Raw genomic sequence first — 24,319 nt, forward strand, 5'->3', positions numbered from 1 at the left:
ATGACGACAATTTGAAGCTGCAACAGATTATGTCTGTCGTACTTCCATTATTTCCTATGGGAAATTTTTTTTTTTTACTAATCATAAGAAATATGAAGCAAATTATGTTTAACTTTAGAGGTTATGCTGTAAAAAAAAAATAAAGAAATAATAATAATAATAATAATAATAAAATAAAACATTCAGCTCTTGGGAATCTCCAAATACGCAACTCATTGTCCAGAGAAGTTTAAGCCTTATCTTATTTAATATTCAGCGTAAAAGCTAGAGACTATAATAAAACAGGCAATTGTTTTGTCAAAGGCCTGACCCACGACTCAAATTCATTTACGGTATTTTTCTATTTGCCATAGAGGCCGTAAAACGGTTGCCTTGAGAGCGTCTTTATTGGGCCAATACTACACCCTGCAGGTTAAAAAGGAGGAAGCTAAATAGTCATGAATTGTTGAAAGAGTTGAAGGTTGGTCCATAACAATATCATAGCTATTAAATAGGAATAAAACATCATATGTTTATTACAGTCAGAGTGTTTGGCTTACAGTGCTTGATTGTAATTTCTATATAAAAACTATAGACGCAGAACCGATGGAACTTTCTGCGATATCGGAAGGCGTCTGGCTGCTTTGTACAATTTAAGCAATACAATTAATTCAATACTAATAGCGTGCACATTCATTTGACCAAGCCCATGCTAATGTAAATACCGTGCAGTTATTTTACACCAGTACACGACACTTATTAGCTGCAAAGATTTTATGATGGCAACAGTTGGACCCTTCACCTCATTTCCTCCATGTAAAATAACACAAATAAAATGACTTGAATTCCAAACCTCCAAAGCGGAACACAATCCGTTCCGCTTTGGAGGTTCCACTGTTTTACTGAGTGCTTGCTGCAAGAGGCGGAAGACTTCCCGTGCAACCCTGATTGGTGGTGTGGTGTCACGTGACCGATAACCGTTCACTTATTACCTGAAAGAGTCAAGCCACACCTGAGCGAGTGATCACCAAGAAGGTTTGGCGGCCTTTTCTCCCAAGGACATCACTTTCATACTTTACATTTCATTTCCACAATGACATCAAAGAAGCGACTTGAATGGCAGAATCTGCTTCTGATACTAACAGGTACGCTTTGTCTTTTTTTGTTACTATTTTCTTAAAATCTCCACCACACCTTGATTATACGGTTAGGAGTGTCAATCATTAATCCAACACTTTGCCGCTAAAACCGGAAGAAGGTCACTTCGCTTTTGTATTAACACGCTATGCAACCAGAGGAAAACTATCGAATTATTGTGTATTGTCGCTGTCCAACAAAAAAAGCACATCTGTTAGGTTTTTATAAAATATATATATTTTTTAAATGGTAGACTCGGTAGTTCCTTTTGGATGCGGAGTGACGAAACTGTATGTGTGACGTACAGTCACAAGTATAGTTTTTCAATTTAATAGGGTGAAAAATGTTCTGTACATTAATTTCAAGTGATGCCAAATGAATTGTATTGTTTGACTTTCATTTCAGTGCTTCCCTCCTGCAGGAGTTTGCAGGTTTCAATCCCGCAGGAAGAATATGAGGTCGCGAGCGGAGGAGATATAACTCTGACATGTTCCTTTATTCCGGCAAAACCCGACTTCAACATTCTGGTTCTCACATGGGAAGCGTATCCGGACGTCGTCGAGGATCCAATGGTGAACCATGAATTGAACGCTTTTGCATTTGTTTCATTAGCTCGGAAACAAAAGTCAAGCTAGCTTTGACTGGGTGAAAGTGCTAACGGGCACATGTTTGCATGATATTTGGGGATAACTATGGCCTGTGGCCTTTTTTATACTGACTGTTAAACAAGGACTGTTCCACCTCCTTTTTTGGGTTACTGGTTCTCATAGTGACCAAGTCACCCTGCCAATGTTCCACTTTCGGAGGCAGTGGCAGACCCAGAGCCGTAACAGAGGCGGGATGACACCTGTGTAAAAGGTGAACGGTGACACCTGACACTCGCTTCTCCCGTCCATTCGTGTTGAGAGCAATTGTTGCTGTTCAAATGTTTTTTATGAGTCGTACCAGACACTGGCAGCATTTTCCTGCTCTTGCTGAGTTCTGTGTAAAAAGAATTGGCAGATAAATGACGGCTGCTCTGTGACGGCAATTTTCCAGGATCTCTGTGTAAAAGAGGCTGATGATATGTTTTGATGTAACCTGTTTACTAGTTAGGGATGGAAATTCGGAAGAATTTAGCGATTCCAATTCTATCATCAATACTACTTATCGGTCTGATTCTTCGACTCTTTCATCAATTCTCATTGTCATTCTCATAAAATATTGGGTTCTTTGACTTTAGACAGAAGATATACTCTATCTAGTATGCAGTCATAATCTGCAATGTATCCTGAGGGAAAAAAAGAGAGAATTGAAGGCAACTTCTCAAAATATGATGAGAGACAGCTTTAAGCTTTTTTAATGCTGTTTTGCGTACCTTCAGAGTGGGACACTGTCCTGTCTTCACTGTGGCATCATTCTCCCCATAACGTTTGCAAAATCAGGGCCGAGAACAAGGTACTTTTTTTTTTTTTTTTTTTTTTTTTTACCTGAGAGGAATCGATAAGTGGAATTGTCAGGCAAACAATTCCTAGGAATTCAACTACTGGGAACCAGTTCTTCAAAAGAATTGTTTTTTTCGATTCTTATCCCTCGTTATAGTCCTCCATTAGATACAGACAGAATTGTCCATCCAGCACTTATCCTCATCCCAACTGACTTTGGGCAAGTGGGCACAAAGTGTATAGACAAACCACTATCCACCTACGGGCAATTTAGAATATCCAGTGAACCAAACATGCATGTTTTTGGAATGTGCGTGGAAGTCGGAGTACCGCGCAAGGATGGGTAGAACATATAATCGCTAGACAGGAAGGCTGCATTATTATTATTTTTATTTTATCCCAAAAATCAATCTGTACATTTCATTATTTTTATTAAGTTTTTAATTAGCTTCTTCCGAACTCCTGTTTCAATGCCGATGTAATGTGAGGCAGACGCGCTAACTATGACCTAACGGTGCTGCTTTGGACACATTCATTCTTTTTTTTTTTTTTTTTTTTTTTTTGTCCAGTATATTGTATCTCATATTATATATATATTGCAATAGATTTTTTTCATGTCCATTTTCCAGGAACCTGTGGCCACCTATTTTTTAAACAACGCGGTCGACATCGCACCCGCATATGAAGGCCGGGCGTTCATGGAAGTGGATGTTGCCACACAACAGAGCACACTGCAACTAACAAAGCTAACCGTACAGGACAGCCGTCACTTCCAGTGCAGCGTCAAGATACCCGATGACGACGAAGGAACTACCGCGTCCTCCACTTCCCTTCTGGTGTTGGGTAAGAACAACTCCTATGCTTTTTGATCACACAAAACTAATTATTGACTTCCTGTGTTTTTCCTTCCTGCAGTTCCTCCCTCCAAACCTCTGTGCAGGCTGCAGGGAACAGCAGAATATTGGCACAATGTCACCCTCACCTGCACGTCTCAGGAGGGCTCCCCGAAACCGACTTATGAATGGAAGAGCTACAGTGTAGAAAACATACTGAGAAAATTTCCACCCAAGACCACTGAGGGTATGTGTCCTATAAGCACACTTCTGTGGATTCATGTACAGTGGAACCTCCAAAGTCAAACACCCGCAAAAGTGGCACCACTGGAAAAATCTGCCTCAAAAGTCAAACAAATCTTCTGACATCATCGAATCCCCTTAGACTTCAGCACAGTGAACAACTAAATGTTTAAATCCAAAAGTGTTTTGCTTTTGCTTTGGAGTTTTTGCGTGTTTTTTGATGGCGAAGTGGGAAAATGTGAGGATAACCATAGAACAGGAGATGAAACTTAACTTACCTTCTATGTGGGAAGGGGTTTGGCTCTTAAAATAATACAAAAGACATCAACTGTAGCGTTAATTCATTTTCTACTGCTTGATGGAACAAAAATAATGTCTTCACATAATTTTTCCCCCCTACGGTAATTATTAATCTTGGAAGTCAACAGAGAACAAATTGCGTTCATCTTTGAAGTTTTAACTCTAACAGTTTACTGTATGTGAATGATTGCAAAATTGACCACATACTTTTTCTTTACCTTACAGAGGATGGAGCTCTTTCCCTGTTCAATATTTCAAGAGAGACTTCCGGATTCTACATCTGCGTAACAACAAATCGAGTTGGCTCCGACAAATGCAACGTTACCTTAGCAGTGATGCCTGGTGAGTGGCCACATCCTGCTTACCTCTCCGCGTGATAGACCAGGACGAGTCACAGTTAGTTTATATGGTCATGGCTGAGCTGGAGCCTCTCCCGGCTGACTTTGGGCAGAGGCAAACTACACCCCAGACTGGTCACCAATCAATCACGGTGCACATATGAAGACAGACACCCATCCATACTCGCATTCACACCATCACGGAGTGAAAACTGAACCCACGCTGCAGTCAGGCAAATGAACCACGACACCCCAAGTGACTTTGCGGTGAAAATGTAAGGAGAACATATCTTCTCTGTCCTTCTTCAACACTCTAGGCGGCATGGACTTTGGGGCCACCGCGGGTATAATTGGTGGTGTCGTCGCTGGATTTCTTCTTCTTGGCATTATCATCTTCTGTTGCTACAAGAAAAGGTCCAAAAAGCCCAAGAATGCTAAAGGGTATGTCCTGTGTACTCCTGAATATGTCCGGTACTAAGAAATTAATAGTTAATATCAAGCGTGGAACCACTAGTCAACCCTTAACCATTTGCTGTTTCTGTTCTTGATACCCTAGTTCCCCCAAAGAAATTGAATTTTCAGATGCTCCTGAAGCTCAGTATCGGGATGAAGACTATAATGGTGAAAAAAAGCAGTCAGACTACAAAGACGCCGTTCCTCAAAACAATCACAACACGGGAACTGCTGGACATACACCAGAAGAAGACCATCGGAGCGAGCGAGACCAGGATAGCCAGCGTGATCAATACCATGGTAGTCGTGAGCGCCTTGATCTGAATGAGTACATACGTCGTCGCGACAAGCTCGACGATCACCGCGATAGACCAGATAGGTTTGACGATCAGCGTAATCGTTACGGTGGAAGTCGAGATCGCCTCGAAGAACAGAACGAGTACAGAGGAAGTCGCGACAGGCTCGACGATCAGCGCGATCGCAACAGTCACGATAGGCTCGATGATCAGCGTAATCATTACCGCGACAGCAGAGATCGCCTCGAAGAACGGAACGACAGCAGAGGAAGTCGCGACAGGCTCGACGATCAGCGCGATCGCAACAGTCACGATCGGCTCGATGATCAGCGTAATCATTACCGCGACAGCAGAGATCGCCTCGAAGAACGGAACGACAGCAGAGGAAGTCGCGACAGGCTCGACGATCAGCGCGATCGCAACAGTCACGATCGGCTCGATGATCAGCGTAATCATTACCGCGACAGCAGAGATCGCCTCGAAGAACGGAACGACAGCAGAGGAAGTCGCGACAGGCTCGACGATCAGCGCGATCGCTACGGTGGAAGTCGTGATCGCCTTAATGACGCCTATGATCGCTAGCTCCAGGCCTCTATTTGAGCTGAAGAAAAATAATTGGATGTTTTTTCATTTTTTACAAATATTTTTGTGTACAGTGTTTCCTCATTTTTCTTTGCCACATTTTACAAAACTATGAAATTTTGATTGGCTTCATACCCCTGGGCTATTGAAATTTGACGAGAAAGCAATGCAATAAAATTTGACGAGAAAGCAATGCAATAGTATTAAAAGTAAGAAAGTTCAAACATTAAGACAACTTTAAAAAAATATTTTTTTTTTATTAATGTATTGGTTTTATTTTTAAAATATTTATTTTATGCACATCCTTCTTATTAACAATACATTCACGTCTATCATTTTCAATAACGCATCAATAAGAAAATCCGGGATGTTTGTACGCCCCGCCCACCCGTCATAAAGCGGTTCAGTCCGGTTTGCTCATTTTGGTCGGAGTGTGAGCGAGTCCCTTCCTTCCTTCGTTCATCCAGCAGCAGTCGGTCGACTCGACTCGACAACAACCGAGAGGAGGATAAACATGCACACATAAATAAACAAACTGCTCCTGACCGCCAAACGGACTTAATGATGACTTTCTATCGCTTGGCTGTTTTAGTAGGAGCCTTGGGTAAGTGCTAATGGTTGTGTTTTTGTATTTTGGCTACATGAGAGTTAACAGGTTGTTGAAGCCACCTTGCAACCGTTTGAACCGCCAGACGGACGATGCGCGGTACTCCGTGACAAACGAGTTTCCATCGCGTCAAACCCTTTCATGTTGTTCCACCAGCGACTCAACTTCAAAGCACCGAGATGAATAGTTGTATTTATACACTTTATGGGATGCTATTTTGGATAACAGTTTTTTTTGTGTACGTGCTTTATGGATTGCCCGGCTTCCAACAATTTTCAGCATGCGTGTTAATTGATTTTCTCTCCTGCCCCTACTTTGTCAGAGGTAATTTATTCAAAAATAAAATAAATAAACACAATATTCACAGGTTGTATAAAATAATAACTGGCGAACGTACCCTATTCATGTAAATGAATCTACTAATATTATATATCTTATACACACACGACTTTTATAATGCTAATATCCTTATAATAATCCCTACTAGATCGAATAATAATCATGGGTTAGTAATAACTGTAGCAAATAAGTAGAAAAGAAATTATTAGTACAGGTTAATGCACCACACTAAATGTAAGTATGGAACAACTCTTAAATTATTATTTGAAATTTATCATCGCTGTCCAACAATGTATCTCCAAGTTACGTGATTTTTGTTATATTTATCTGAACAAAAAATGGGCAGCGTCCCCCACAATGAAACAGAGATACAACGCATGCATGGCTAATTTGTACCTACAAAAACATCTCTTTAGCACATTTGAGTTTTTTTTATTTTCAAAACAATCTCTTTTTTTTCCCCTTATCAAACATGGAGCTGGATTGCGAGTCTTATCAGAGTGAAGCTTTTGTTGGACAAATGAGTCTGTATAAAGGAATGTCCAACTGAGGAAAAAAGCAGGAAATGTGGAAAGGAAAAGATAGACAGGAAACACGCCGCTTTGTCCCTGGTATACAAGTTTAAAACAGGCTTTCTCATCATGTCTTGCCATAACAGCTGTGCAGAACACAACAAACATGCCGGGTGGCAAGAAATGATTTGCCTGATTGAAATTCAATCAAATCAGTTGATTCAAAGAAATTGTCCATTTTTGGCCCCGACCCCATGTTTGGCAAACCTTGCTTCAAACTACATTCACCAGCAACTGTTTGCCTCTCTCGCACCTTTTATTAAAGCTGTACACAATAATATTTACGAGTCTGATTGAAATGATGCATTCAGGTTCCGCTAGGCTCACGCTCGCTGACTGTATTCGTGGGATGTAGCGGTTCGCTATTAATCCTTTGCAGTCAATTGGTCTGTTCACACGCAGCCGGGCCAGGCCGGATCTTCTCATTGGTTGTGAGTGAATAAACTCCAACCCCTTTCTGGTCCTCAAGTGGGACAGGAGGAGGAGGGTACAGCTTACTAACATTGGGAAACAAAGGGAAGACTTGTGGGAGGAATTTTAGAGCTTGGTCGCCCCTGGAGTTGTGAAAACTACGTTCTCATCCTCATATATATGTGCAGCCGAAGCATTTATGATTCAGCAGTGCGTGAAGATTTTCAACTGACTTTGCTATCAGGTGTGTCTTTTGAAGGCAGTTGCTCCTTGTTTGTCATTTCCCGTCTTTAAGAGTTGTTTACAGCGATTTCCTGCCCCACCTCAAGTTAACTTACCACGATAGGAAGCAGCCACAAGTGTCTGCCTGCTCCATCCACCCCCGCAACCCTCCCTTTTTGATGACTACCCCCTGCCTCTTCATACTCCCTCCTGATGAATGCACCCCCCCCCCCCCATACACACACACACACACACATTGGAATTTAACCCCCGTGACCCTGACAGCCTCCCCCCCCAACACACTCACCGAACGTCTGCCTTTTGTTTTGATACCGGACAAGTTATCAACCAGGGCCGCCACGGCTGCTTCTATAAGTGCAGCGTAGTTAGTTCGGTTGGTTAAGTCAGTGTTCCCCAACCTTTACTGAGCAAGGGCACATATGTTACATTAGAAAAATCTCAGGGCACACCACCAACAAAAATAAAAATAAAAAAGTATATAAAGTGGTACCTTGAGATATGAGAGACCTCACTTCCAACTTTTTCGTCATTCGGCTGATGTTTTACTTTGACTTGCAAGCGCTAACCTGAGATACAAGCGCTGTATGTATGGTGGCAGTGAACTACTCACTTCACAAGAAGCAACACTGGCAAATAGGGAACAATTATTCAAAAAACGAGGCTTGAAACTGTTTTAATGCCACTCACAGTTAAAATTTACTGTCAAACAAAAAATAAAACTAGGAGGATTACGCATTATATATTTAAAACAAGCACATAGCCATTAGTGCTTTAGCGTAATGATAATGTTAGCACATTAAGGAAAATGCAGATATAGCACTTTAAGCAACTAATATTTGAACACAAACGGTGCAGCAACACATTTAGACATTTATTATAACAGTACTCAGTCACATGTTTTATTGTTTTGATTTTCCATGTTTGTGAAGCCTCATTTTATATACTTGGCGATTATTATTATAATTTTTTTAAACCATTCAACTTCGGCAGGGTTGTTAACAACACTCGTTGTGTCAAGATCCCAGTTTGTATCAGAATCAGAATTAAAACTATTAATATATGCAGCACTGGTAGTGTAGTGGTAGTTGGTCATCGTCCAAAACTCTTTTTCAAGGGTCCAAGTCTGATAAAATGGTAGGAACACGGCACCATGTTGACAGCCAGCCATACCATCAATGTCCGCGGTGAAGCGACGCCCCTGACCGTACAAAGACTTCATGAAAGCAAACGGCTGTGTTACATCATCTTCCAAAACTGTTTTTCAAAGTTGAGCGAGCGATCCAAGCAATACAACAAACAGCTCACAAAACTCGGCGGAAATAAATCACTGAGCTCATACGGCCGTCCTCTGCAAAGGACGAATCACAACGATCGATTTTAACAAAACACGGCGACACATGAACGCCTCCTACGGCGGCTTCACCGACTCTCACAGGCTTACAACTAAATGTGGGCGGGCCTAAATTTGCTGAAAACCATCAGAAATTAATTGTAAAATAACTTTTGTGCAGACATCGTTTGTAAGTCCACAACTCTAAAATAAGTGCCAATGTTCAGATCATTAGAGAGGGCCTGCGGTGTAAATCCAGCCTTAGCCTCAGTTGCTTCAGCACACAAATAAAAATCAACAATCACATCACGGGTTGGACACTTAGTAAGTGCTTTGATGTGGTGCAATTACATTTTAGCTCATCACGGCATTCGTGTCCGCTATTTTGCCTTTGTTCTTCATGCAGAAGTCAAAACATATTTTGGAAAGGATTATAAAAATAGCTCAAAGGATTCGGAAACCGGCGGCACGGTGGGCGACTGGTTAGAGCGTCTGCCTCACAGTTCTGAGGGCCGGGGTTCAATCCCCGGCCCCTGTGTGGAGTTGGCATGTTCTCCCCGTGCCTGCGTGGGTTTTCTGCAGGCACTCCGGTTTCCTCACACATCCCAAAAACATGCATGGTAGGTTAATTGAAGTCTCAAATTGCCCGTAGGTGTGAATGTAAGTGCGAATGGTTGTTTGTTTATGCGTGCCCTGCGATTGGCTGGCAACCAGTTCAGGTTCCCCGCCTCCTGCCCGATGATCGCTGGGATAGGCTCCACCACTCCCGCGGCCCTTGTTAGGATAAGCGGCTCAGGAAATGGATGGATGGATGAATTCAGAAACCAGAAAGATCACGACGCCTGTTGACCTTGTAATGGAAAATTTTATTGTACAACTTATTTCAGTGTGTTCCTCGACCTTTAATAGTGAATCGCAACACTTGGGACAAATGAGATTATTCAAGAGCGACTCCAGTTTCCCTGATCAAACACAATAGCGAAAGGTGGAGGTATGGAACCGACTGTATGCATTTCCCTATTGAGACGCCCCACTGAATCTTACCATGCTGTTTTCTGTCTGACCAATTTTCTGTCTTCCTGCAATTGGTCTGAGCCATTGACATGTTGGAAGGTTTAAAAATCAGTGTATGAACCCCCCCTAGCCAGAGCTATGAGATGCTGCATGTTTCCATGTCAAATTTGTCTGACCTATTTGCAAAGATAATAAAACCGGACAAGTACCCATGTCTTCAAGTCTTTGTTTGAGCAATTCTCGATTGGTACTTGAATATTTTTTTCCACAAAACCTAATTCTTACATCTTTGTCAGTGTGCACTTGCGATGGCGTGCACGTCACGGTGCCGGAGAAGCGGCAGTTCGCCATGCTCTTCCAGTCGATGGTCCTACCGTGTCACTACCAGACGTCCTCCACCCAGACGCCGGTGGTGCAGTGGTGGTACAAGTCCTACTGCCACGACCGTACCCGTGACTCCTTCAAGCTGCCGCACCGCCTGGCTGCGCAGGCCTCGGAGCTGCCCGCCAAGTCCCACCTGGACTGCGCCGACAGCGGCCGCACGGTTCGGGTGGTGGCTTCGGCGCAAGGATCCTCAATGACGCTGGCGGAGCACTACAAGAACAGGGACATCGCCATCATAAACAGTAATACCATTTATTATTCTTTTAATGTAGCCTTTAAAAAAATCAATCTATCCATGGATCCATTTTGTATAGCGCTTGTCCTGTACTGGTCGCCAGCCAATGGCAGGGCACGAATCGCTGGCGTCTGGCGAAATCCTTGCATCTCCAAAACTATTCATTTTCAGGAGAGCCCAAAAATGGCACGTTTGTTGAGTCATTAACATTGCATGGTTATTAAAAAGAGGAAGCCATTTTAGATTGGTCAATAATTTGCTAACAATAAAAAATAAATCAATCAATACGTGGGGACTGACCAATAGTATTGATTTGTGAAAAAATATGAAATTGACCAAATTTGGACATGAGGTTTCCGTCTGACAGTGACGATTAAGGGTGGGCAAACTCTTAAGGCCATTCGTATTCGCCAGGTCATTCGTAGCTAAAGAAAGAAAAAAACAACAATTATGATAATTTTTTTATAATCTTTGACATCCTTTGGTTGAGTTTACAAGATAATTTGGGTTGGAAATGCCCAGGATGCCATTTTTCAAGCAATTCGTTGGTTAACGGCTGCCAGATCACATGGCCAGATTTCTCATTAATATTTGTAGGGGGCATGGCACAAGAGTGTAAGTGTACACACTGCAACCAATTGTTCTGCGTAATAAATTTTCGGACAAATTAAATGAAATTAGATCATTTCCCACAGAACCCTTGATGATCTGTCACAGCGCAGTCGTGTGCCCTGGTTGGGTGTCACTGCTCTAAATAAATGCCTTTTGTGTTGACCTCAGAATAGGCCCGAACCACCTGCGAATACAAGCCCCCTTTATCACTTTGATTCAACCGTGGACCCCTTTTTACCACCAAACCTTATCAGGACGTGCACACATCTTCTCATAATATGCTAGCGTGCTACGTTCAATAGGCGCACTAATCGCAATCTTTGCAACAATATGCAGGTTACAGTGGAACCCCTAAAGTGGAACAATCCTAAGGTCATACAATGTAGAATTCTTTATTAAAGGTGCTTATTTTACCAAACAAACTTTTTCTCGCATTTGGGCTGTAAAAATGGCTCTATGGTGCCTCTGTAAACATGTGAAATATGAATTAAAATCATCCACGCATTCCTGAGCCTCAGATGTTTTTTCTGCCGAGAGGCCTAAAATGAGGACATTTTCTCGAGCTTATCTACGTCACTAGCGAAGATCTCCGCCTACCTCTCAGCTCAGGTCAAGAGTCAAGTCCACACAATCAACAAAATTGTTACCCAGTTAATCAGTCATTATTCCCATTCCCGCGAATCCAGTGTCGTCATACACCCTTTGAAATGTTGTTCAAATGTTTACTCACATTTGGAACGTGTGCATTCTTCAATCATGATTATAATCTCATAGACATTTAACATTCGATGCAGTCGATGGGTTCATAAAACCTGCTTTCTCGTCTCACAGAAGCAGACCTGCGCATCGGTCAGGTGCAGTGGGGCGACAGCGGAGTGTATTTCTGCAAAGTGGTCATCGCCGACGACCTCGACGGCAAGGACGAGGCCCAGCTGGAGTTGCTGGTGCTAGGTACGAAAAACACCTCACTTCATTAGGTACACCAATCAACTGAGAAGAACAGAGAAATAAATCTGCCTTTACAGGGATGACAATGTTCAGTTTTGATGGTCAGATTTATGAAACAACTATTTTATTATTGTGGTTATGGTTAGCAAATCGTTGCATTCCAAACAGAACATACAATGGCTTCCGTGGAGATGAGTCCCGAGTGCTGCTGCTCCTTCTTGACTGACCCTTCTGTCTATCCCACCTCACATTTACTTAAGATAACCACTTTGACACATGCATGACATATCAGGGTTCTCAAACTTTGTGGGTCCAGGAACCACTTACAGGAGAGATATACACTATATGACCTTTTATTCTGGAAAAGATGCCAAAAGATGAGGACTATATTCTCGAACAATTATGCTTTTTGTTCGAAAATAACAACTTTATTCATGCACAGATGTCAACGTGAACGGATCTGTCGCAATTGTACTGTTTTTACTGTTTTAGAGCTTCTAATGGGCCCATTGCGAAGCGAAGCCGATTCATTGCAATTGACTTTGCCTTACCCCCGAGCTAAGTTGCAGGGACTCCATTTTGAGAACCAGCGCGAGAGAAATACAGTGGTTTCCATGCATATATATTTCCGTACACCTGTTGCCGTGCCGACAGGCTTTATTTTCAACGAGCTTGGGGTGTGTTAAGGGTGGCTGATGATGACGTGAAGAGAGAGAAAATATTAAGAGTAAGACAACACAGTAGTAGTATACCCGGCTGAGGTTTATGTAATTGTGTCATCAACGGCTGAGAACTAATTAGATTACCATCACAACGAGTAGGTGGCTTGCATTTGTGACAATAACAACATGTTTTGATTAATGATTGACATACATTTTTCTCGTGTACATTAACAATATTGTACTGACCAGCCATGACACCACTTCACTTCTGTCATTTCACAATGTTTTGTGGCATTGTTTTTATTTTTTTGCACATAGTATGTAGTCATGCATGCTTCACTGATTTCCCTGTTTTCAGTTACATTGTATATATTCAAAATATCAAAAGTATTTATTTATATAGTAGTAGTAGTAGTAGTGGTAGTGGTATATAGGACTTTTGTTTCTTTGGGCTACAGTTTTCTTTGACATTCACCCTTTCTGCCTTGCCAACTCTTGTCGAGCCCTCCTCTATTGCAACATGTCTTCCCCCCCTCTTACTCTTTTAACAACTCGCTGCCTAACTCCTCCACTCACACTCTCTCTCTGTGTTATTAAGTCTTGTGCTATGTGCATGCCAAGCCAGAGTACCATTTTATCCCAAGTTGAACCCTGCATTGCATTTCCCCCGTTGTTCCGTAGTTGGTGGCTAACATCTTTGCCTCCTAGTTTTTCCTTTTAAACCTGTTTATGGAGCACAAATGTGATATTGTAGTGCATATATGAAGGACCTTTGTTAGGTTACTTCCCAGGGTAAATTGCGGGAAACTGTCCCAGTTTACAGTATGCAGGCCCCCCTTTTGTCAACCTAAAAGCATGCTATTCCTCAGATTGTGTGGGGGGGGGGGGGGAGTGCTGCTCGCCTTATTATGTGTTAACTGTGTTGCATTTTAAAGTTGAAAAAAACTTTTATTTTAATCATAAAAATAAAACAAAGCGAATGCCTCTCATTCACCCATTGACACACACAAATATATTGGTGAAACTACCAAAATTAGCGTATGAATATTTCCCCCGTATAGGTAAACCAACAAATGTCATTTTCATTTTCATTTTCTGTTACTGTGATGGTAACTTTTGAAATAATTAATATGAAATATTTAATGTGTATATAATAACCAGCTCCTCAAATGTAGATTTGATGTGGGTTTTATGAAAGCTAAGCCCAAATTTTTACGTCTAACTGATTTTGACGAATCGTTTTAATATTCAGAGTGATTTACAACAATTGAACTAGTAACAGTGACAATGAGTGGCAGCGGAGAAGGAGAAAACCCTTCCTCTGGGACAAGATGTTTCGTTTTCCCACTGCTTTCCCGGCGCTTCGTCTTTTGGAAACTTACATATAGGCATGTTACTAAATCCGGAAAATCGGCCGCCATTTTCTTTTCGTTTTGCTGTGCCGAAAATGGGGTACGTGAGTTTAGCAAAGGTCCACCAAATTAGCGTTTTCTTATTGTTTGGCGCAAGGTCATACTCTTTTGTTTTTCAGGTTACGTTGTAGGGAAATCCCTTTTTCTCTTGACTATTTCAATTTGGTTGAGATTTTCTGTGGTTCTGACAAAGATGAAAATGTTCCTCGATTTCAGCGTCACAAATCACACATTCATTCATAGGATTGATGGAACCCTACATATCCTTGATTCGCTATTATTATTATTGTTTTCCGTTAAATTTGAAGTAATTCCGGTGATGCATTTGCTCTCAGTTTGACGCAGAAAATGAGAGCTGGCTCGAGCAGACGCCATTGGCAAACTAGAAAATGGCCTGTTTAAACATCTCGTGACCGCCAACCATTAATCGAGCAATCACAAAAGTTAACGGACGTAATTTCTCTTTGCTGCTCCCAAAATGTCATCTCTTGCTTCCTGCTCCCTCTGCGGAACTTCCCCTCTTATCTGCGTCTCTCTACAGGCAGGACATCACAGCGAGCCGATATCCTACCTGAGTTTGATGTGGAGATTATGCCAGGTACATTTTCAACACTTCAGCTCTTTGCTTTGCCTCTTTCCTCATTATTACCTCCTTTTTTACATTTTACTCCCACTGGTCAGTGCATTCAACCAATATTTTGACGTGCTAGCGTTTCAGTTCCTTAAATTCTGCAAGCACGTTGTGACGTTGCATAAGAATTCCCTGCAGTTTGCTAGGAGTTTCCCATTTTGCTCCATTGTCTTGTTTTGAATGCACAATTGGGAGGCTTTAAACGGAACTAAAACCTATGGAAGTTTAACTAAATCAATGGTGTTCCTTTCCTCCCCCCCCCCCCAACCAAATCCAGTTTCTTCAACTGCTATGTTTCATCTTTCATTTGATTTTTTTTTTTTTTTTTTTTTTTTAATTACGCAGACCGCAACTGAAAAATCTCAGTTCATGAATTTGCATGTTGTCCTACATTTTGTTTGTATCTATTTGTAAATATGTGCAGGATCCTTGGCAGAAGTTTGTTACCAATGGGGTATGGGGTGCACTTCTTGTTACAAACTGGAGGGAGATAAGATTTAAGTCTTAGTCAGAGTTGGCAGTGTGTACGTGCCTGTGTGTGTGTGTGTGTGTGTGTGTGTGTGTGTGTGTGTGTGTGTGTGTGTGCTTGCTTGCGTGCGTGGGGGCTTTTTGGGGAATGTCTTTCTATGATATCACCTGTAGAAAATCTGGTCAAGAAACACTTTCAAATTCGAGACATATCTATATACATATCTCCTCTACGCTTCGGTACGAGCATGGAATTTGATATCGGTTCTCCGAGTCAATGCGTCAAAATTACTGTGACGTTTCAAACTGCGTCACTTGCCCGAAAATCTCTACGTAAATAGCACAAATGGGAAATTATTCAAGAGAATACCACTGTGGGCAGTAGAATAGGTCATGTTCTGAGGGAATCAAGTGTGATATAGAACAGTATGCTCTGATACAATGTGGTACAGTATGATACAAAATAATACGATATTACATAATACGGTATCGAATAATACAACACGACACAATGCATTACAATACGCTGTGGTGTGACACGTTGTGGTACAGTACGATGCAGTACAATCAGACACTATGTGGTACAGTGTGAAACAATGCAGTACAGTACGATATGAAACAATGCCATAATATACGATAGTTATATATGATATAGAGCTGCATGAAGTATTGTTTGATTATCGCCATTGCGATGGGCACATGCGCAATCGTCAATCATCTCCCAAGATCCTGGGATGTCGGAGGCAAAAGAACTCTCGATACCCAACATGAGCATCATTCCACCAATCACAAACGCAGATAGCAAAAACTTCAAGTTGTTTATTTGTCACTCCCAGATGTAGTTTACTGTAAAAGTGTCACATAAAACTTACAATCAAAGGCCCAGGTAAGTTGCAAAAAAATGTTATGTAAATGAAAGGTCTTGCTAACAAGCCTGCCAAATGTCAATAAATAAAAAAGATTGCAAAGGCTTGAAAATGGTCAAGAATTGCGACAGTTTCAGCTTCCAGACGCTGTAGGTGTGTCGCTGAATGCTCTGAACACCCTGCCCCGCGGAGCTTGCAGCTGTCACATGCCCCCTTTCCGGGCTCCTAAGCCTATATTGAAAGGATGCGAGTCAAGAGCAACATTTAGCTTTTCTACAAATAGAGTACTGTAGTTTAAAACATCACCACAATAAATTCTGGGTTCCCATTATATACTTTTCACTGACTACATTGCCAGGGCCTTCAGTGTGAGGAACGGTACGAATGCTTAAGGCAGGAAATCCCCTGTTCATGCCATGTCTGCATGGGTTGTTGTTCCAGTCATTCAAGCAGAGCACACCTGCCTCTAATTGGCGTGTGCTTGTGTAGAGTGTGTGGATGGTAACCTTAAGTGAACAAATAAAATACCTGTACCTAAAATATCACATATTGGCATTGAATTGCATACATGAAACGTATAAATTTCTCGGATTTCATTTATTACGAGGGTTTCCTTACAGTCAAGACAGCACCTGGATCCTAATACTTTTAAAGTATCTGCATATGTTTGTGTGTGTATTACAGAGTGGGCGTTCGTAGGCTGCGTGGCGCTAGGCAGCATCTTGTTCCTGCTGTTTATGGGCATCTGCTGGTGCCAGTGTTGCCCGCACTCCTGCTGCTGCTACGTGAGGTGCTGCTGCTGCCCCGACACCTGTTGCTGCCCCCGGCACCGTACGTAACTTAACATGTCTTTTCAAACAGTCCTTTGACTTGAGTGACATTTTGAGGTTTTCACACTTGTTCCACATGCAGTATACGAGGCCGGGAAGAAGGCGAAGAGCGGACTGCCCGCTCAGATGCCCGTATATCCCTACTACATTCCCGGTGTTCCCACTATGGTGCCTCTCGCCCCTTCATCCCGCATGGAGCCAAAGCTCACCTCTATTGCCTCCGTCCCCTCGATTGCCTCTATCCCCTCGGTAGAAAATAACCTGGCTGGAGGTGAGTGTCACAAAAACTAACCGTCAAGTAACCCGTTCATTATCATCCGTAATACAGTTCCATACTCATAATGACGTTATGTGCAATACAGCGCAAAATTGTTAGGCCACCGGTGTATTTGTTGTTTTAGCAATGCTATAATGACCTTATACTGAAATACTAGCCTCAATAGTGGCAACATGCCTCAATTAGCCGTGTGGTATGTCTTCCACTTGAAAGAAAATAGTAATAGTGCCGCTCAAATTAACACCCATGTGGCTGCAATTACATTTTCTATGACCATGACCACCCTTTGTCATGGGAAACGTTAATACCACAGCACACACTGCATGCACGGCCAAAGTGGCAAGGATGCACCCATACCGATGCCAGTGTTGGTGCTGTGATACTACGACACCAATACCGCTTTACCAGTCTGACATATTAATATAATTTTGTACTTTTGTATGATCAGATTGTACAAATATACAATTCCATAGGCCAAAGCATTCAGTGGAACCCCACCCCCCCCCCACTTTGGAGCAATTGTTTAAACCTGCCTATCACAATCCAAAAAGTCCATATGTCTTTACTATTTTTAGGTCAATATGACTACCGTAAAAAAAAAAAAAAAAAAAAGGTTATTAAAATTACAAGGCTAGGAATGGTGGCCTAAGACTTTTGCAAAGTACTGTAGAAGCATGTTTTTGTTCTGGTCTACTTAATATGATTACATTTGCACGAATTTAATACCCATAAGTCTATTTACTCAGCAAGCAATTCCTTAGGTGCATCCACACGATCTTGTGCAATGTACCAAAAAATGCACTGAACAATACTGAGATGCATTTCCATTTTTTTTTTTAAATTGAGCAACATGAGAGTGACATATTGTGCAAGTGTACCTAATTTTGTGACCGCCGAGTGTATGTCTGTGTGCAGTCCTTGCATGTATACGTGTATATGTGTGTGTCCATATCCGCAGTACGCAGTGGTTATCATCTGAAAGCCATTCAGGACCACAGGGGCTCTGAGAAAGTTCTGTACTACATAGAAAAGGAGCTGGCTCAGGTTCCCTCTGCCAGGCTTGCTGCACTCCAACGTAAGGCAGTGCAGATTGGCCTGCTGTGTGTAATCTGTAGCGCCGTGGCATTGCGCATGTGTGTGTCGTTTCCTAGTTGCGTCTTGCATGGTTTGTGTAAATTAGGTTGTGCTAGTTTCCGTTCCAATCCTCCCATTCATTTCATAACTTGAAATTGTGTCCTGCGTGTATTATTTGCATTATTTAATGTTGTGATAATACGTGTGCCCAAACAGCTAGTAGCCTGTCAGAACTCAGTTCTCTCCATGAGGGAGGAAATGCAGATTTCAGACACACCTACCACACCGTCCAGATGAAGGCGCTGCCGCCCATCGCCGACGCTGACGATCAGCCGCTGCCAAGAGCGGCTCCGCCGGCACAGAGCAGCAGACGCAGGCGGGAACGAGACAACCACTCTGACGATGAACTGGACAGGAGGTGCATTTTGTGCTTTCTGCCTATTGAGAAAATAAGGAAAAAGGACGAGTAAAGTGATCAATTGTTAAGAATTTGGCCAATTGTGTAGAACGGATTGTTGTGTCATCTTACATGACGTTATGCACGACAACGTCTCATCTTTTGAAATGAAAAGCAGAACAGAGTTAATCCTCTGATGCTTTGTCATCTGAGCTATTGTGAGGTATTCTAAGATCCTGCACTGTTTGCTGACGTCTTGCATAATGTCATACCAGATGGCGTTTCATCTTTTGGAAAAAGTGCTGCAAAAAAGCCAAAGAAAAAAAAGCACAGTTAATCCTTTGATGCTCACTGAACTGAGGTCTCGAGTTACTCTTAAGATCTTGCGCTTGTTTGCTGCCATCCGAGACATGATGCCTGATGGCATTTATTCTTATGGAATTAGTTTTGCAAAAAAGACATGCTTGAGTTAGTCCTTGCTTGCTGCACTGAGGTCTTGTGAGGTACGCCGAGTTCTCACCTAGGGGTTTAACCAACTGATCGACGCGTCAACTTTACCACTCTGGCTTGAAGTCAACTAATCACCAGTCATGTGTATCGGCATCAACAAAACGGATGCCTCACTGAAAGCAGCAGATGCTGGGTCTGTGCAGCAAACCTAAAAACGGTGGCTCAAGGATGTGGAAATATCGGTAGCACGGTCACTTGCAACATTTGTAAGTTTTAAGTTCAATACGAATGACGTCATTGATTAGTCCACTTGACTATCATTGTCGCTATCCTGCCGAAAGATGATCTGACTCTTGCACTGATGCTTTAACATTTATTTACACTCTTCAAACAAACATAAGAGCACAAAAATAAAGTATTCATTATTTTATCATACTGGACAAACAGTAGAAACAGTCATCTTGCGAGCTTAACATTGAGCTAACATCGCACCGAAGGCAAAACTAGTCATTTTCATCGAAACGAACGGACAAACTTCACATAAACATTGTCTCACGGTAACACAAACACTAAACTTGTGCCTCATCAGAGGGTAGCTAAAAGAATAAACATTTTACACAGTATTTGGTTCCATTCATCACTCTTTCTCGTCCCGTCTCGTTACTTTTGTTTTGTTGTGAACTGCAAAATGCTGAGTTGTGGTGCTTACCCTTCAAAATAAAGGCCTATATTAAAACTTGAATAAATGAATAAAACATTTACCGTACTAAAACAGGCGCAATGACAATGCTATCTTTTACTTTTTGCTGAAATATTAATAAACTGAATATTAAAATAATTGAGTTATTTACAATCATCACCTTAACGTCTACTACTACAAAAAAAAAAGAAAAAAATCTAAAATAGTTTTCCTAGTCTTGCTTAATATACTGACGTCTCAAGCCCAATGGTGTTTGATCTTTCGGAAGTGTCGCAAAAAAGCCAAACAAATTCAGCATGACATTTTTCGTGATGTTTGGTTCATATGTTTTTTTTAGAAAAAGCAAAACGCATGGAGTTATCTTTTGATGCATGCGACCTCCATGTGACCACGTTGTGTCACATCCATTCCCACAGGTGGAACGCTTGCTCGGAGCACTTCCAGAGAAAGACTTTGAGCAGGAGGGGCCGCGCTGGCTCGCTGGATGAGCTGGAGGAATTCGCACAGTCGTACGATTCCCGTAGCCGTCGGGCCGAGCATCCACACGTACGGGAGTACAGCCTTCCGAGACGTCGCTATAGAGATGAAGACGACGGCTGGGATCGTGCCAGTCCCTTGCCTTTACCCCAGAAGAGAAGGGGCACATGGGACGGCGAACTCGCCTCCCGACCGCCCCGTCACAGGGACTACGATGGCGACTTCCTCAGCCGAGCGATGGAGAGCAAAGCGAGGGGGGACAGAGTCGGCGCGAGGCCGGATGATGACAGCGACACGCCCTCCAAAGGCAGCTCCAGAGGCAAGGGCGGCAACAGCCGCTCGCCTAGCCACCGTCCAGAAGAGGAAGACCCTTTGCCTCCGTACTCGGAGCGCGAGGCGGAACGCTACCGCCGGACCGGCCTGAGCCCCGACTGGTACCGTCCCGTTGATTCTGTCAGAACGGAGCGTTTTGACGCCTCAGAGCCTGCCGTGAGGCCTTTGTCGTACATGCAGCCCCAGCAGGCGATGTCCCTCCCGCCGCAGGAGAAAGATAGGCGACGCAACCTGGTGAGTTACTTGTAGCAGGAAAAAAAAAGACATCCTGTCTACAGTGTTCTCCCGCTCTATCGCCGTCCATCGTTCAGACACCCCCGCTACATGGTGTTTTTAAAAGCAAGTTGTTTTTATGGCTTCTTACAGATACAGTAGAGAGTTTCGGGATTTGAATCTCAGTTCTGGCCCTTCTGACTGAAGTTTGATTTATCTGCTTGTATTTGTGTGGCTTTTCTGTGGGTACTCCAGCTTCCTCCCACATTGCAAAATCATGCATGTTAGGTTCATTGAGAACTCTTTAATTGTCCATAACACGGCTCTACACTAACTTTTGCACTAAGCGACCAACTTTTTCAATGGGTCGCACCAGCACATGATTTATCGCACCCTTTTTTGGGGAGGTACAGCATGACCATGCATTATATATTACACACAAAAAAACATTGAAGAAATTGTATTTGAGATCATAGCCAAACAATAATGAATTGTTTAAAAAAAAAAAACTGTACCTGATCAACCCTCGTCATGCATGATTCAAATTGTCTGGAATGCAAATCACCAGCCAAAACTTCATGTCAATTGCAAAATGTTTTATTTTTACGTTTGTATAAAGTGTAGTTTAAACGACGACACATTTATGCAAATAAACATAATAATGTAAACTGTATATGGAATTCACATTTTAAATAACAGAAATAGTATGATAGGATTTATCTATGGCGCATACAAGCATAAACCCCCCCCCCCTCCCCCGAACAATGGAACAGGCACTGCGTGGCTACCTGGTTTTAGGACACAAGCCACTGGCTGCACACTGTAAAGAATTAGGTGTTGGCTCAAAGTTTAAAAAGAAAAGATGCAACTATTTCCACGTATATTTTGAAGGTACTTCGTATATGCCACAAGTATTACCTACCTCAGTAGAGATAAATATACAAATAGCAGTGTAAATTGCTACTTAATTTTAAGTTGAGCAACCACTGCATGTTTTACAGTGTGGGAAGAGTGAGACTCATGTGACGGTGTGTACAACTCGCACCAAGAGTCGGAATTTATAAAGCTCTGGACGCGTAAGGCCAGAGTTGTGTGCTCCCAGCGCTTCTCAGTCTTACACACGTACAACAAAACATGTTACTATACAGGTAGTGTTTTAAGTGAGAAGAAGATACCATAAGTTTTATGTAGAGCTTGTAAGAGTCGTCTCCCTTGCCAAGTTCGAGATCCAACTTTAGGAACAGGGGAAGGTAAAAAAGCCGAGGTCATTAGGAATTGGAGTGGGTACCGGTGCTATCTGCGCCTTTGTCAGCGGCACGTCCTCACCCGACGATGGAGGGCACCCTCCGCGAGCACCGACTTTCTCCAGCTCGCGACCGCTCCGCCACGCGAGGCTCGCTCTCGTCGTGGTGGTTAAAAGTCGCCATCCTTTTCACTGCTTTAGGTATCTTCAGAAAGGAGAGCGTGCAGGTGGAGGAGATTACCTAAAGCAGTGAAAAAGATGGCGACTTTTAACCACCATGTCTTTATATAGCGAGACTGTGTTAAGGGAGCATTAAAACGTGTGCGACCACTTGAAATCTTTACTCGCAAACACTGAAAAAAGGGTTGCATATGCGACCATTTTGGTCGCAGTGTGGAGCCCTGCGTAGGTGTGAATGTGAATGCTCGTTTGTCTGAATGTGATTGGCTTGCCACCGTTCCAGGGTGTACATGGCCTCTCGCCCAAAAGTCAGCTGGGGTAGGCTCCAGCTCGTCCGCATCCCTAATGAGGATAAGCCATATAATGGATGGAAGGGGAGTTTCAAACTGAATAAAAAGGACCATTATGGAGAAATGGGCAAGAACCGTGAAAGAGGGCTGAGCAATTCCATATTTTCGTATACTTTTGCCACATAGTATTATTTTTTTTTTTGCCCTTCTTGTCAACAAAGGTCAGCAATAGACCAAAGCCCATCTGACTTCCAGTCCGTGGAATGAAAATACACTTGACCTTTGACCATTTGTTAAGCCTAATAAGTCACCTAGGGAGACATATTTGCATGGCATGGGGACATATGGTGTGATGCAGCAACCTGTTTTCTAAAAGTAGAATTTTGCTTGACTTTTGTGACACTTGCAGAGATTCAGATGTTGCAACTGCTCCCTTTCCCTATTAAATGTCCACATTTTCCCAATTAACTGCTTCTAACCCAATCTCAAGATTTGGCCCCTTTCCATCTCCAGCATGAATGCATGTTTCTAACACGTTTTTCTCTCACTGTATTTCCTCAACAGAGCACAGCACTGAGCAGGAACACTCTCATAGTGTGACCATAGCTTCACACCCATCCTGTTGGATCTAACTCCATCCATTCCACTGTGCAGTATGCACCAGATTAATGACTCGGTATAGACTGGAGGGACTTTTGCTCGTGCCTCACCAGTGACGCAGTTTTATTATCACAACAGTGCAACTCAGGTTCATTTGTTTAATTTTTTTTATTCTTGTATATGTCTTTCTATTTGTAAACACTGAACCTTGCAATTGTTCTGCAGAATTTATTTGCTCTCTTCAAATAAAAAACACCGGTATTGAATGATGTCATGTTTTTGTGCATCTTGGTTCATGTTAATATCACAGAGGAAAATGTTGGTTGTTGGTATCGCTACATGAAGTTTGACTTGCAAAAAACAAAAGGAATTTTGGTTGTTTTTTAGATTAAAAGTAAGAACATTATTTTTTAAACGCCCTGAGAAAATCATTTTAAGTTTTTTGCCCTGTAGACATAAAGTAGAAACTCTTTTCAAATCAGTTTTTTAATAAAAACAATATTGGACAGTGGTATAATATATTCATAAAAATATTTTTTTTTTATGTTGTATGATGTGTATGTTCCGTATTAGCTCTATACTTTATATATTAATACATATATCGCATATTCTATAGTGCTTGACCTTTTTTAGGTCATGAGAGTGTTGGGGCCAAATGCCAGCAGACTTTATGTGACAGGTGGCGTACACCACTTGGGCGAGTCGTCATCCAATCGCAGGGCAAATAACTATTTACTCCCACAATCGCACATGGAAAAATTCTATTCCGATGTGCCAATCACTAGATCACCGTGCTCGCCTATATCTTTTATATATTTGAGGCATACACACTATTTTTTTTTTGTATATTGTCACGTAAAGCTTTTCATCCTGCAGCATTTTTGAGTGAAAAAACCCTGCTGGGGTCATTGTCCTCGATAAGAAAAGCAAACAGTG

At 42.2% G+C, this 24,319-nt stretch overlaps 2 protein-coding genes across 4 annotated transcripts; both read left to right on the forward strand.

Moving 5' to 3' along the window:
* Window positions 1-1,072: 1,072 nt before the first annotated feature.
* On the forward strand, window positions 1,073-5,585 carry LOC133410588 (cell surface A33 antigen-like). Its single transcript, XM_061691963.1, has 7 exons — window positions 1,073-1,124; window positions 1,522-1,688; window positions 3,170-3,383; window positions 3,456-3,620; window positions 4,142-4,258; window positions 4,572-4,695; window positions 4,811-5,585. The coding sequence occupies exons 1-7, from the start codon at window positions 1,073-1,075 to the stop codon at window positions 5,583-5,585; spliced, it is 1,614 nt and encodes a 537-aa protein (XP_061547947.1).
* Window positions 5,586-6,010: 425 nt separating this feature from the next.
* Window positions 6,011-23,973, forward strand: LOC133410794 (immunoglobulin-like domain-containing receptor 2). Of its 3 annotated transcripts, XM_061692324.1 has the most exons (10): window positions 6,011-6,189; window positions 10,398-10,727; window positions 12,164-12,283; window positions 14,896-14,952; window positions 17,004-17,150; window positions 17,232-17,420; window positions 18,385-18,501; window positions 18,717-18,918; window positions 20,464-21,091; window positions 23,348-23,973. In XM_061692324.1, exons 1-10 carry the CDS (start codon window positions 6,147-6,149, stop codon window positions 23,381-23,383), a joined length of 1,869 nt encoding a protein of 622 aa, XP_061548308.1. In that variant the 5' UTR covers window positions 6,011-6,146; the 3' UTR covers window positions 23,384-23,973. The 3 variants fall into 3 exon arrangements, with proteins under 3 accessions (XP_061548308.1, XP_061548310.1, XP_061548309.1); XM_061692326.1 differs by lacking the exon at window positions 18,385-18,501; XM_061692325.1 differs by lacking the exon at window positions 14,896-14,952.
* The last annotated feature ends 346 nt before the right edge of the window (window positions 23,974-24,319 follow it).

The sequence above is a fragment of the Phycodurus eques genome, chromosome 12 (assembly GCF_024500275.1).
Source record: "Phycodurus eques isolate BA_2022a chromosome 12, UOR_Pequ_1.1, whole genome shotgun sequence".
In the NCBI taxonomy this organism is placed as follows: Eukaryota; Metazoa; Chordata; class Actinopteri; order Syngnathiformes; family Syngnathidae; genus Phycodurus; species Phycodurus eques.